Below are 12856 nucleotides of genomic sequence, written 5' to 3'. Positions count from 1 at the left end.
AAGTGACTTATCTAGCATCACACAGCTAATAAGTATATGAAGCTGGATTTGCATTCACATCTTCCTGATTCTAAGCCCAGTGTTCTATACAGTGCATCATCTAGATGCCCACCATCCCTTTATATGTCATATGTACCATGTATATGTAATATACATTAAATGTCAGCATTTCATTCTTTATTGTCTCAAGTTTAAAGGTATATCAAATGAATGTAAAGTTTTTACAATAATATATAAGAAATATAAAGTCATGTGTTATGAACATATATATAGAGACACACACACACAACACACACACACACACACACACACACACACACACACACACACACACACATATGATTTCTGGGTTTTACCCCCTTTAAAATGATAGTTGGGATTTAATCAGTCTAGGGAGTATGTGGAGAGAAACTGCATCAGGATACATCTATATGATATTGAATTAAATATTGATATAATCAGCAAAAATAGCTAATGAGTTATTTCCCTAGGATAACTTTGAATTTCCACGTTTGGGTATAAGATATAAATACATACATATGAATATATGTGTAATATCTTTCTCTTCATATGTATATACATACATATGCACTGATATCATATGAATATAATCATATGTAATTCATAACTCTTGTTCCATTTGGCTAAGAAAAAGAAATCAAATGGCTTAATATTTTCAGAAAAAAAAGAAATCTTGTTCTATGGCTATCCCAAGCTACAGACATTCTTTGGAAGTCACAATTTCACACAGAGAGCTAAGAGAAAATGGTGAAACCCAGCAAAGTAACCAATACCAAAGGCCCTCTCTCTCTATAATTAGCCAGTTGCCACCAAGCCCCCATGCTTGGAATTTTAAAAGCCAGAGTGAAATCCCACCAGGCACCCTGAGGTGCCAGATTCCTCTGGCTAACAAGGCCTCCTGCAGAAAGCCTCCCCCAAACAGCCCAGGAATAGTAATGAAGCCCACAGAGCAGAGCGTTAACTGCTTTGCCCAGGCTGATTTCTTGTTTAATCTCTTCTCCAAGTCCTTTTTCATCAGAGTCTTTAAGAGAAAATGGGCTTTAAACTTACTCACAGTCAAACAACAACCAAAAAAGACATTCTGCAGTCTCCCTTTGTAATTGATAGAAGTCTGTTATTCTAAGACAGATAGCAGCAGACAATGAAAAAGACAACTCCATCCATTATTGAATGCTTTAATGACTACATGCAAGCTTTGGCTATTTCAATCATACATCCTCACTGCAGCTCTCCCACCCTTACCTTGCAGACTTTCAAAGAACTTGGAATAAAAAATAAAAATAATAACATTAGGTCAGTTACTTCAGGAAGATGGTTCCTTATACACCCCACCCTGTTTTAACTCTCATGTGAGGATGTGACCGCCATTTCGTTGAGTCACTGAGGCTCATATTTAGAGCCAAAGGTGGACTTAGATTACCTTTTAGTCCAGCTCCTTCGTTTTACTGATAAGAAAACTGAAGCTCAGATAGATCACATGACTTATCCAGAGCTATTCAGCTGGTAAAATGATGTAGCTAAGGTTCAAACCCATGTTGTCCAACTCTAAAGACATTTCCAGCTTCCCCACCAACTCTATTCTCACACCCAAAAATTTTCTTTTACCTTTATTCTATAAGGGGAAATTGAGCAGGGGAATCATCGGATCCATTAGATGAGCAAACTTCTCCTTCACACATTAAGGACATGTTTATTGATGTTTTATTTTGAAGATAAAAGGCAATCTCTGATTGAACACACCTATATTCCTTACAGAGAAGGGATTCTTGATCTATTTTTGTGTCCCAGACCAGTTTGGCAGAAAAGACAATGGACTCTGTCTCAGTAGAAAGTATTGGATATATAGAATGGCCAAGAAACCCATCATACAAATATAGTTGTCAACATATTGAAGGAACAAGTTCATCAACATCAGATTAAGAAGCCCAACCTCTAGAGTATAGGCACCTGTCAAGAAGATTAAGGTAACTCCTAATTAGGTCTCAGAGATTGAAGCTGAACTAAAATGATTGGGATTAGAGCCACCTCTGAGATTTTCAATTTTCTTAAATCTGTTCCTCCTTATTCCCCACTACATTTTTTATCTTATAACTCATCAAAGTTGACAGTAATATGTTCCAAAGGCTCTGCCAAAAAAGGGCAAACAACAAAAGATTTTACCAATGTGGAAAGGCTTCGATCATGGACTTAACAGTGGACTGTATGTCTGTCATCAGAGGATTCAACTAGTGACATTTTGAAAGATGTATTATCTTATCAGGTTGGTCAAAAAACTGTAGAATATGAGGACTGCAGAAGTCTCTGAAGACGTCATACTAAGTCCAAGGGAGTGCAATCTACATCAGGGGAAGGAGGAACAATAATGAAATCATAAATCTTAGAAATACAAACATCTTTTTATTGATACCATGAAGAGTCTTATATTCCCAAATTCAGTCTATTTGGTTTTCCAATTTTTTTGTTCTTTGTTTAGTCGCTCCAGTCACATCTGACATTTTGTCATTCTTAGAAAAGATACTAGAGTGCATTGACATTTCCTTCTCCAGCTCATTTTACAAATGAGGAAACTGAGGCAAATAGCATTAAATGATTTGCTCAGAGTCACACAGCTAGTACATATATATCTGGGATCCTCTTTGAACTCAGGAAGATTACTCTTCCTGACTCCAGGCCCAGCACTATCCACTGTTTAACTTTGATGCCCCTTTCTTCTACTTATTACTTTCAAATATAGGGGCAATTATTGAGAAGTCCTTTTTGAGCTCTCTTGAGGTGTGTAAAGGTTGCTTTATACATGTAAAGATCTCTAATGGAAAAAGAGGATTTTTTGCTCACATGACAGTAAGTATGTATGTAATAAATCCCCCACTTTGATTAAAGACAGCCCAAATGCCACTTTATTGGGTACACACAAAACCCCAGATAGTTTATTGCCTTAATCTTTCTTTACAAATAATCGTCTGATATATTTATCAGTTCTTGCCAATATCATTGTATATTTTGCTCAGTTATAGAAAACAGAATTCAATATTCCAACTGAAGCCTTGCTGAGCTTCTGGAATGTGGTAGTGTGCAGCTTGTATCTCATCAGAAAGGTGGTTGATCCCAGGTGTTGAATGAGGCATAGTTTCCAACATGGCCAATGCGTTGAATTGGTTTGTTTATTTATTTATTTATTTTCAAGAAATAATTCCATCCTCACTGTCAAATTCAGGATAGGGAAGATATTAAGATCTAACCTCAACATGGAAGCAGTAAACACTTTAAAACAAAATAAAGTCTTATATAGGACCTCCCTCTACAATGTAAAGAAATTATAAACAAAGACCCAAATAATAGAATGTTCTGACTAGCTCCTATTTCATAGTTTTCTCTTGACTTTTTTTCTTCTCTGGATAATTTTACTTTTTTTTTTCTTTCCACTAGTATCGTTCATTACACTTTGTGGATTAATAAGTAGGTTGAATTAAATCCTTGTCAGTTTTTTTTCCCCATCCAAATCCAATCTTTCTCCATTAATTTTATAATTCAATTAAAAGAGCTATCAGGCCTGCCTAACATGATTTGTTTTTCATACCCCCCCCCACTACTTTCTCTCTGTTTCCATTGTTTCAGCAGGCTAGCTATTATACCTAGGGAAGTGGAAATGCAGGGGAAAAATTGCTATTCAGTTACACATTGGGATTGAAAAGAAGCTAGCCTGACCTGCCATCTTTAGGAAATCCTTTGTCCAGGCGGCAGGTGATTAACTAACTTCTGGTCTCAGACCATCCTCTAAATACATTGGCTTTATTTATTTGGCCTTATGTAGTCATATTCTACCTTATTCAAGTCAAATCAACAAGCATTCAATAAGTCCCTCTTAGGTGCTGACCATTTCCTTTTCATATATTTTTTCAATCTAACTATACCAGCCTTTCTTGCTATTCTTCTCTCCTAACCCACCCATATGCTACCTCAGTTGTTCTTTCATAGTCTGTGGCCATCACTGGTTTACTCCCCTTGTCTCTTCTGTCTTTTGGAATCCCTTCATTTCCTTACGTTAAGGATTTTCATGATCTCTTCTGCCCAGGATATTGGTGCATTATCTCTACAAAAATGATCTTGTATGCTATTTTGCATTTATGTCTCACATATATACTCAAAAATTACATGTGTGCTGTATTCTCTAGCATATAAGCTCCTTGAGCATAGTCTGATTTAATTTTGTCTCTGTGGCCCAAGCACCAAGTGCAATGTGTATAGCCACACAGTATATACACCTTTATATATACACACAGTATAGAACCTGGGAGCACCCATCAACTCAAACATTGGCTCCCCCAGGGAGGACTACCCCCCAACTTCAAAGGGTTCTTCAAATTTGTACCTCGACAACTACAGGTGCTTAATAAATGTTTGCTGAACAGAATTCTATTTCTCAGGAAGAAGAGATCCCAATCAGCTGAGCAGTTTTATCAGCAGCTCACAGTCATATAGCTTTTTGAATTTGTAAAACATTTTATATGCAGTGTTTCAAGAGACCCTCTCTACCACTTCCCTGGAAGGTAAGGACTATTATTATCTCCATTTAACAAATAAAAAACAGAGGATTTTGGAGGCTAAATTAGATTCCCAATGATTCAAATCCAAGTCTTTCTTGAAGTCTCCAGGTTCTTCATTCTATTTGTTAAAACCACACAACCTCTAAATCACAATGGGAAGCCTCTAACCACTAGCCTTCTCCATGACTTCACCAGAATTCTCCCTCCTCCTCAAAAGGAGAATGTGGCTATTAGCAAATACCCTCTCCTCCATTCAGCTCAGCAACTTTTTTGTCAATACAATTCTCTACCCAGTGGTCTTAACAGTCCATTAAAATGAAAAAATAACACCACCTTATGCCAGAAAAGTTGAGAATACTCAAAAGGATTGCCTGATTCATAAAGTTATTTTATCAAATAATAATAATAATATAGTCACATAGGAATATTAGTTACAATATTCTCTGCCAATGGTATGTGCTCTTACTACCCCCATTTTACAGGTGAAGAAACTGAGGTTAATGACTTGCCCAGGGTCTTATACCTGGTAAAAGTCTAAGGTTGGATTCTAACTCAGCTCTTCCTGACACAGGCTCCATGGCTCTATACTGAGCTATCTAGCTCCTGCCTGACCTAATCTATTCTATGGCATAACCTTCACTTAAGAAATGCAGCTGGAGGAGTAATACAGGACCACTAGCAATGGCATCATAATGGTCCAAGATACGAGACAGATCACCATGTGTCTCCACCACAAATTCCAAGGAAACCCCAGGAAGGAGCTAAATAAAGAAAGAGTGGAATAAGATGAAAGCAGGGGGATTATAAGATAAACACTCTGGTTTCTTCCCTGCAAGAACTCACATTCTCAAAAGTGGAGACAATATAAGGAGGCTGGCTTGGCTACAGGGCAGGTGGCAAAGGCTCCTTGACTTAGGTGTCATCATTGCAACAAGTGCAACGGCAAAGCAACCAATTAATGCATCTACCTTAAAGCCATTTCCATTGATCAAACTAAAGTCATTCAGCTATTTGACATGCCAAATATTTGGGTGTGGGAACTTTTTTGCCTGAAAATCTGGATCTGAAATCAAACTCCTATATAATTTTCATGAAGGGGACAGCTCAGTAATATGGTCTTTTTCTCAGTTTCCATTCTCCCAGACCCTCACAGTTTATGACACCCCTTCTTGGATTCTTTCTTCTCCATTGGATTCTCTGACATTGCTCTTTGCAGATTTTCTTTTTGAGAACTTCCCCTAAATCTCCTTTACTAGACCATCACCCATTTTAACTAAAAAAAAAAAGTCTACTTCTTAAGGATCCAGTACAGGATTTCCCTTTTCTCTATATATTCTATCCTTTTGTCCCCATGCTGACTTCAATCATTACTGTATCCCACCTTAATTGTTCACCAGACTCTGGCCATACAGTGAAAGTTCTCATCTGGGTATCCCCACTGAATGACCCTCTAGCAACAGGAACCCAACATATCCAAGTTTGAATTGTTTGTTTTTCTCATCTTATGTTCCTTTTCCTCCACATTCTCCTATTTTGGTGGAGGAAGTTGCATCTTTCTGTTACTCAAATTCCTAATCTAGAGCTTAATGTTGTTTCTTTTTTCTCATTCCCCTCTCTCCATATAATTAGTTTCAGATCCTATTCACTCTATTTCTGAATCTGTTATATCCACTGCCTTTTTTTTACTCATAATCACCAGTCTAGTTCATGTACTACTCATATCACCAAAATTATTCTATTGTCTCCTAATAGATCATTTGAATTTTAATTGCTTCCCCTCCAAAACATTTTCCACACAACAGCCTAAATAAGGACAGTAATCTAACCATATCACTCTGATCATACATTTTATGTAGCTCTGTACTTCCTCTTGGATAAAATACAAGTTCTTTAGCCTGGCATTTAAGGCTCTCAACAATCTGAATCTACTCAAATAAATCATAATCTATCAACCTGTCCAGATGTATTTCACATTAATTCTCTCCAGCTATTCTACTCTGACTAAAGAGATCTGCTGCCCATTTCCTGAACTCAGGAGTCCATCCCTGGCCCTCACAGAATTATAGAATCTTTGGTTCTGTTGATCAAATTGGGATCATCCCATCCAAATCACTCTTTCTATATATGAGGGCACAGTGGTAAGGAAGAATCAAGCAACGTGCCTATAATTGTAAAAATAAGAAGGGGAGGCAGGATCTAAAACTTGTCTCTCTTAATTCTAATATCAGTAAGTACTCTTTTGGGGCACACCATTCACCACTGCTATGGGCATAGAATGAAGTTCTTCATCATCTCCACTTTTCAAAAACTTTGAAAGATATAAAGGAAAGATGGAAGCTGTGGAGGGATCCCCCCATGAAGCCTTTCTTGCTCACCTGCAGGCAATTAAACAGTCCAGTGGAGTCAGTTAGACCTGAGTTCAAATGGAACCTCAGAAACTTACAAGCTCTGTGACTTTTGGAAAATATTTAATTTCTCTCTGACTCAGTTTCCCCATATGTAAAATGAGGATAATAGTAGCTTCTATTTCCCAGGGTCACTGTAAGAATCAAATAAGATAATATTTATAAAGTAATTAGTATAGTCCTGGAACATAGTAGGTGCTTAATAAATGCAACACAGTCCCTCCAGACTTATATACCCTAATGAGGAAAGATGTAGAATAAATGCAGAAAACATTGGTTGTAGAATCAGAAGACCTGGATTCAAAATCTACCTCTCATATTTACTGCATGTGTGACCTTGGACAACTAACTTAACCTTCACGGATCTCAGTCACTTCATTTGTAAAAAGAAGGAGTTGAATCTCCAAGGTTCCTTCCAAATCTAAATTGATGACCCTGTATAGTGTTTACTTATCTGTGTACTGTTACATTCCCCTTTCCCTCACCCTACTATGATTCATGATCCTTAAGGAGACAGATTATTTTCTTTTGTCTGCATCCTGAAGTCCTAGCACAGGGATCTGTCCATGACAGACGCTTAATTATGGCTTGTTGAATTGAACTGAAGATGGGCCTGTATCATGTTTTCATTATTTCCCTCTTAAAAGCTGACATTAATCAGTTAATGCCGTTGTCAATTATTCTGCCTGTGTCCCCAGGTGACCAGAAAAATAGATAATGACTCCTCTGGCCATCTAGCCTTATTTGCATATGTTCTAATCTTCAAAGCATGACTTTTGAGGCTTTTAATCAATAGTTATTTGAGAAGGCTTGTCATTACTTCCTAATTGTCCAAATTCATTCTCTTCATTTTTCCTCTCTTATTAAAGACAGGTTTTTCAAATGAGTCAAGTAGATCAGTAATTTTGGACTTATTATGAACTTCTAGCCCTTTTCCCAATTACCAGCAAGACTCTGTTTTCTTTCCCATTGTGGTATTTTCTTCCTGCTCCTGAAGGTCTCCCAGCCCCATTTTCTAATGTTACTTCCCCGAGCTTTTTAGATCCAGCCCAAATATGCTGAGTACATGTTAAAATTAGCCTGTGCACAAAACTATAGAAAATACAATTATAATAAGATATAAATGTTATGTATAATAGTAATGAAATTATAAAGAAAATAAAGTAGTTAAATAAAAATAACAATATAATACCCAGCAAGTTTATATAGTGTTCTAAGATTTGCAAAATATTGTACAGCAATCTCATTTTACTCTTACAACAGCTGTGGGAAGGAGCTGCTATAAAATATCTCAATTTTCCAAATGAGAGATGAAATGACTTGTATAGTGTCGCATAGCTAATGATTACCTGGATTTAAACCCGGGTCTTCACTCCAGGTGCATCATTATGTCTGCTGTACTACCTACCCTTTTATTCATTACCCATGCCCTCCCTTGCCACTGGATCCAACTGGCTCTGTAGGGGAAGGAAGGGCTGTTGACTTTATATACCAAAATACACTTAAATATACTTCATTTGCCTATCATGAGTTCACCTCCTTTTTGTAATTAATGGTCCTCTTTGAAAATGAAGGCCAAAAAACAACCACCATCCTCTGAAAATTATTTTCCAACATGGCTAAATTTTGTAAGAATGAATGGTAATTAAAATCCATGGTATTTATAGTCAAGGGCATGGGTTCTTTTTTCTTCCTTTTTGAAATCTCAATCCCAACTAGTGATTCCATTCCACCAGGGGACTTGCCAACCTGACAGTACAAACCTGAAAGTGTCATATACATGCTAATGGTTGTTACTGTTACTACACTAAAAACATTGCTTGCAGAAGCTGAGAGATTAAGTGACTGGCTGGTAATCACACAGGACTTGAACCTGCTTCTACCTGACCCCACAGCCATTCTGCTATCTAGCATGCTACACTATCTCTCAATAGGTATGCTTTTCAAAGGAGATTTTGATCCTTCTCGATACAGTGAATTGAAAACAAAATGAATTTTAGTTATAATTCATCCTTACAAAAATTAGCCACATTGTGTTCCATTCCCCATTTCTATTTCTTTTTTTTCAAAGTCATAAACAATTTAAATATCCCTTTAATACTCTGATTAAAGGTATCCTTCTCAAAAACAATGAAGGCAATGAATATATTTATCATATTAAAATTCAAATCATGACGAAAGGATCCTATCGGAGTTGGAACAAGAATTTCTTAATCCCAGAGGATTTAACAGTTAACCTACAATTAACTCATTTTTACAATTAACCTACTATATATCCAATGTACTTCCCCAAAGCCAGATTTGTGCTAGGAGTTCTAAAGAGCCAGTTTTCCTTTAGTTCTTGTTGTTTAATGCTTTCACTGTTACTGTATCTTACTGCATTTTCTCCAATGTTTTCCATTTTTATTTCAGATGGTTGGTTAGCTGGTATGTCCCCAGAATTCTTTCATGAGCCCCCATGAGTGTTACTGAACTCTGAGTCTATCTTACTGAAGGAAAATATTGTATAATAAAAATCTTATCTCTTATTCCATGTTGAACATTCCCTTTAGCCCACCAATTTTCTTTTTAAGTCAAAAAGTGTTCTCCACTTGGGAGGGAGTGGAACTAAGCAAAACAAACCACAGTCCAAATCTCCAAGAAAACAAACTTGAACGACAATAAAAAATATTGAAAGTAAAGCCACATTTCCTAATAGGTGCTTTGTTGCAGTTGTTCAGTCTTCAGCTCTTAAAAAGTTCTTAGGAAAGAGATACAGGAGGATAATGGAGTGCATCATAACCTTACTTCAACTATTCCATTTTTATAATTCAAGGATGTGACATTTGTTGTTGGTGATCAGTCATTTTTCAGCCATGTAAAGCTCTTTGTTACCCCATTTGGGGGTTTCTTAACAAAGATAGTGAAGTGGTTTGTCATTTTCTTCCCCAGCTCATTTTACAGATGAGGAAACTAAGGCAAATGGGATTACATAAATTTGGCCAGGGTAATACAGCTAATAAGTAAGTGTCTGAGGATAAATTTTAACTCAGGAAGATGAGTCTTCCTCATTCCAGACCTGATATTCCACTGAATATGGAATAGGGTTTTTTTTTTAAAGTTGATCTGAATATGAAATTGCTTAATTATTTAATATATATTAGAGAAAAGGAAACTTGAAATAGTAAATAAAGTCCTAGGCTTAGCTTTAGAAAAGTCTGTATTTATATAACCATGCTTCTGACACTTCTTAGCTCTGTGATCCCACGCAAGTCACTTCACCTTACTGTGAGTCAGACGATTTCTTAGGGTTGATATATTAAATCACAGACTGTGCTTTGTGTGTGTGTGTGTATGTGTGTGTGTGTGTGTGTGTGTATGTGTGTGTGTGTGTGTGTGTGTGTGTGTGTGTGTGTGTGTGTGTGTGTGTGTGTAGGTGGACTGGGGTTGGGGGGAAGGGGTGGTAAGTAGGTGGGAATGGGAGGAATTTCATTTTAAGGAAATCTAATATCACAAAACAGTAAACATACACATATGTATATATCCATATTTTATTTATGTGACTTTATTTATGTAAGAGAGCTAGGTTACATAGCAGATAGAGTCAAGAAGAATCATCTTCCTGGATTCAAATCTGGCCTTAGACACTAAGAATCTGTGTCACCCTAGGCAAGTAACTTAACTCTATTTGACTCAGTTTCCTTATATATAAAATCAGGTGGAGAAGACAATGGCAAATCAGTATAGTAAAATATACTTTGTCCCCCAAAAAACCTCAAACAGGGTTACAAAGAATTTGATATGACTAAAACAACTGAACAACAAAGTCCAAATAAAAATAATTCTTGGACAAGTCAGTATTCTGCTATTACTCTTGTATATTTAATGTTATTTAGACACTTATTGCACAGGAAGCTAAATAAACAAACAAATAAATAAATAAAAGTACTGGGATGTTATTACTAAATTTGCTCATACTTCCAGAGTGTTTTCAACATTTACAAAACACATATCACATGTTATTTTGCATTCTCTCCCCCTCACCCCAATAAGCTATCGGCCATGATTACTGCACCAAACTTAATGTAAAGGAAAAAGCAACTCTGAGGTGACACATGAAAATGTAAGGCTTAACCTTCTGCCAAGAGCCGAGGAAATCAATGAACTTGAGTGATGAAGTCTCATCAGCCTTCAGATTGAACTTCCTCATTTCTGCCATTTGTAGAAAAGGAAGGACAGTGCAGGGAGATACACAGGGCATTGGGGAGGTGCATGGGCCAGCAGGGAAGGGAATATCAAATCAAGAAAGAAGGGAAGTGGGGTAGAGAGAAGCACACAATGAATGGAAGATGAGCGGGGCACAAGGACAAATTTCAAGAAATATATAGCTTTGCTTCCACACAGTCAGTCTCTCTCTTTCTAACCTAGTTTTTCTCCTTCAAAAATGATGCATTAAAGCACTGAAGTTCTCTGGAGATGTGGCATTAGGTGATCAAGTCACAACAAATCCTTTCCCAAGCACACCCATCTCAGGCAAGACCAAGGAAGAGAACTCATTCTGTCTTATAAAATGAGTCCTGGAACTTTTCTCGTGTGAGCGATGTTTTAAATGCATGTGCCCAGAAACTGCCAACCAGTCAAGTTCTGCCCTTGAAAAGAAAGAGAACCAGTTTCCCGGAGGTGTGAAAAATGAAAGTTTCATCAGGGGACTCCTGGAAGGAGAGTGAGCATGAGGAATCGCCAGAGAATTTTGTTGCTTTTTTTATTTTACTCATTCTTGGATCAGACAGACAGCTCTCTCAGTCAAGGAGAGACCAGCCATCTCAATCAGACATTAGAGTGGAGGTCAGAAGGAGGGCTCCTGATTACTAAAATGGGATTTCCTTTACAAAACAAATTATGGGATATTTATGGGGGCCCTCTGAACTGTGATGGTGAATAATTAAAGTCACACTGTAAAGTACATTCTGCACTACTGGTTCCATTATTCACGCTGGGTTTTTGTTTGACTGGCTAACATCAAGTGTTCCACACTTCCCAGAGAGATGACCCTTGTCATCTGTCTGAATCAACAAAATCTGTCACTTTCCGTAAAGCCAACACGGGCCGCGTCTTGAACATAAACAATGCCGCCATTGTCCACTCACCATATTGGCACCGAGGTCCCTGAAACCCCACCGAACACTGGCACACCTGGGCTTCCCCATCTGGACACTGGCCTCCATTGAAGCAAGGGCCTGCTGAGCAGAGGGCTAAGGGGTCAGGGGAGAGACAAGGGAAAAGAAAACAGACAATCCTCAGTGTTCTCTGCATTCAAGCCTATGTGCTGGTCCCATATAAACAGCCCATCCCCCATGTCTTGCCTTCCTTCTCCATCTCCACCTTTTGAAATCCTTAGCTCCATTCAAGGCTTCCTTCAAGGGTCATCTTCTCCATCATCCCTATACCTCTCCTTTCTTGATTCCCTGATTATTAACCCTGCCCTTCTCACTTATTTACTATATATATATACATATATATACACATATATATGTATGTGTGTATCTATGTATATATACATATATTCTATGTATAAATAATTTATATATAATACATATATGTATATATAACACATGTAAATGTGTGTATTAATATAAATGCATACATATATACATATACATATATGTATAAACAGAATTTCTATATTAATGTACATATACACATACACAGACATATATATATATACACCTGTATATACACATACATATATTCACACATATATATACACATACACACACATATATATACATAAAATTCTGTCTCCAGCTTATAGACATGTGAACTCCTTGAGGGACTGTTTTGCCATTAGCCTTTTGAAAGTCCACTTCCTAGAAAAGTGGTTGGTATCTAGTGGGTGCATAAGAAATG

At 37.2% G+C, this 12856-nt stretch overlaps 1 protein-coding gene across 1 annotated transcript in view; it reads right to left on the bottom strand.

Moving 5' to 3' along the window:
* Positions 1-301: 301 nt before the first annotated feature.
* LOC141561847 (uncharacterized) overlaps positions 302-12856 on the bottom strand; it is an 80943-nt gene continuing 68388 nt past the window's right edge. The window contains exon 6 of the mRNA XM_074301948.1: positions 302-12201. Within this exon, the coding sequence (XP_074158049.1) occupies positions 12005-12201 (197 nt within the window). The 3' untranslated portion in view covers positions 302-12004. The remainder of the gene's footprint in view (positions 12202-12856) is intronic.

The sequence above is a fragment of the Sminthopsis crassicaudata genome, chromosome 3 (genome assembly GCF_048593235.1).
Source record: "Sminthopsis crassicaudata isolate SCR6 chromosome 3, ASM4859323v1, whole genome shotgun sequence".
In the NCBI taxonomy this organism is placed as follows: domain Eukaryota; kingdom Metazoa; phylum Chordata; class Mammalia; order Dasyuromorphia; family Dasyuridae; genus Sminthopsis; species Sminthopsis crassicaudata.
The sequence above is the reverse complement of the archived record's forward strand: the minus strand, read 5'-3'. Positions and strand labels throughout refer to the sequence as shown.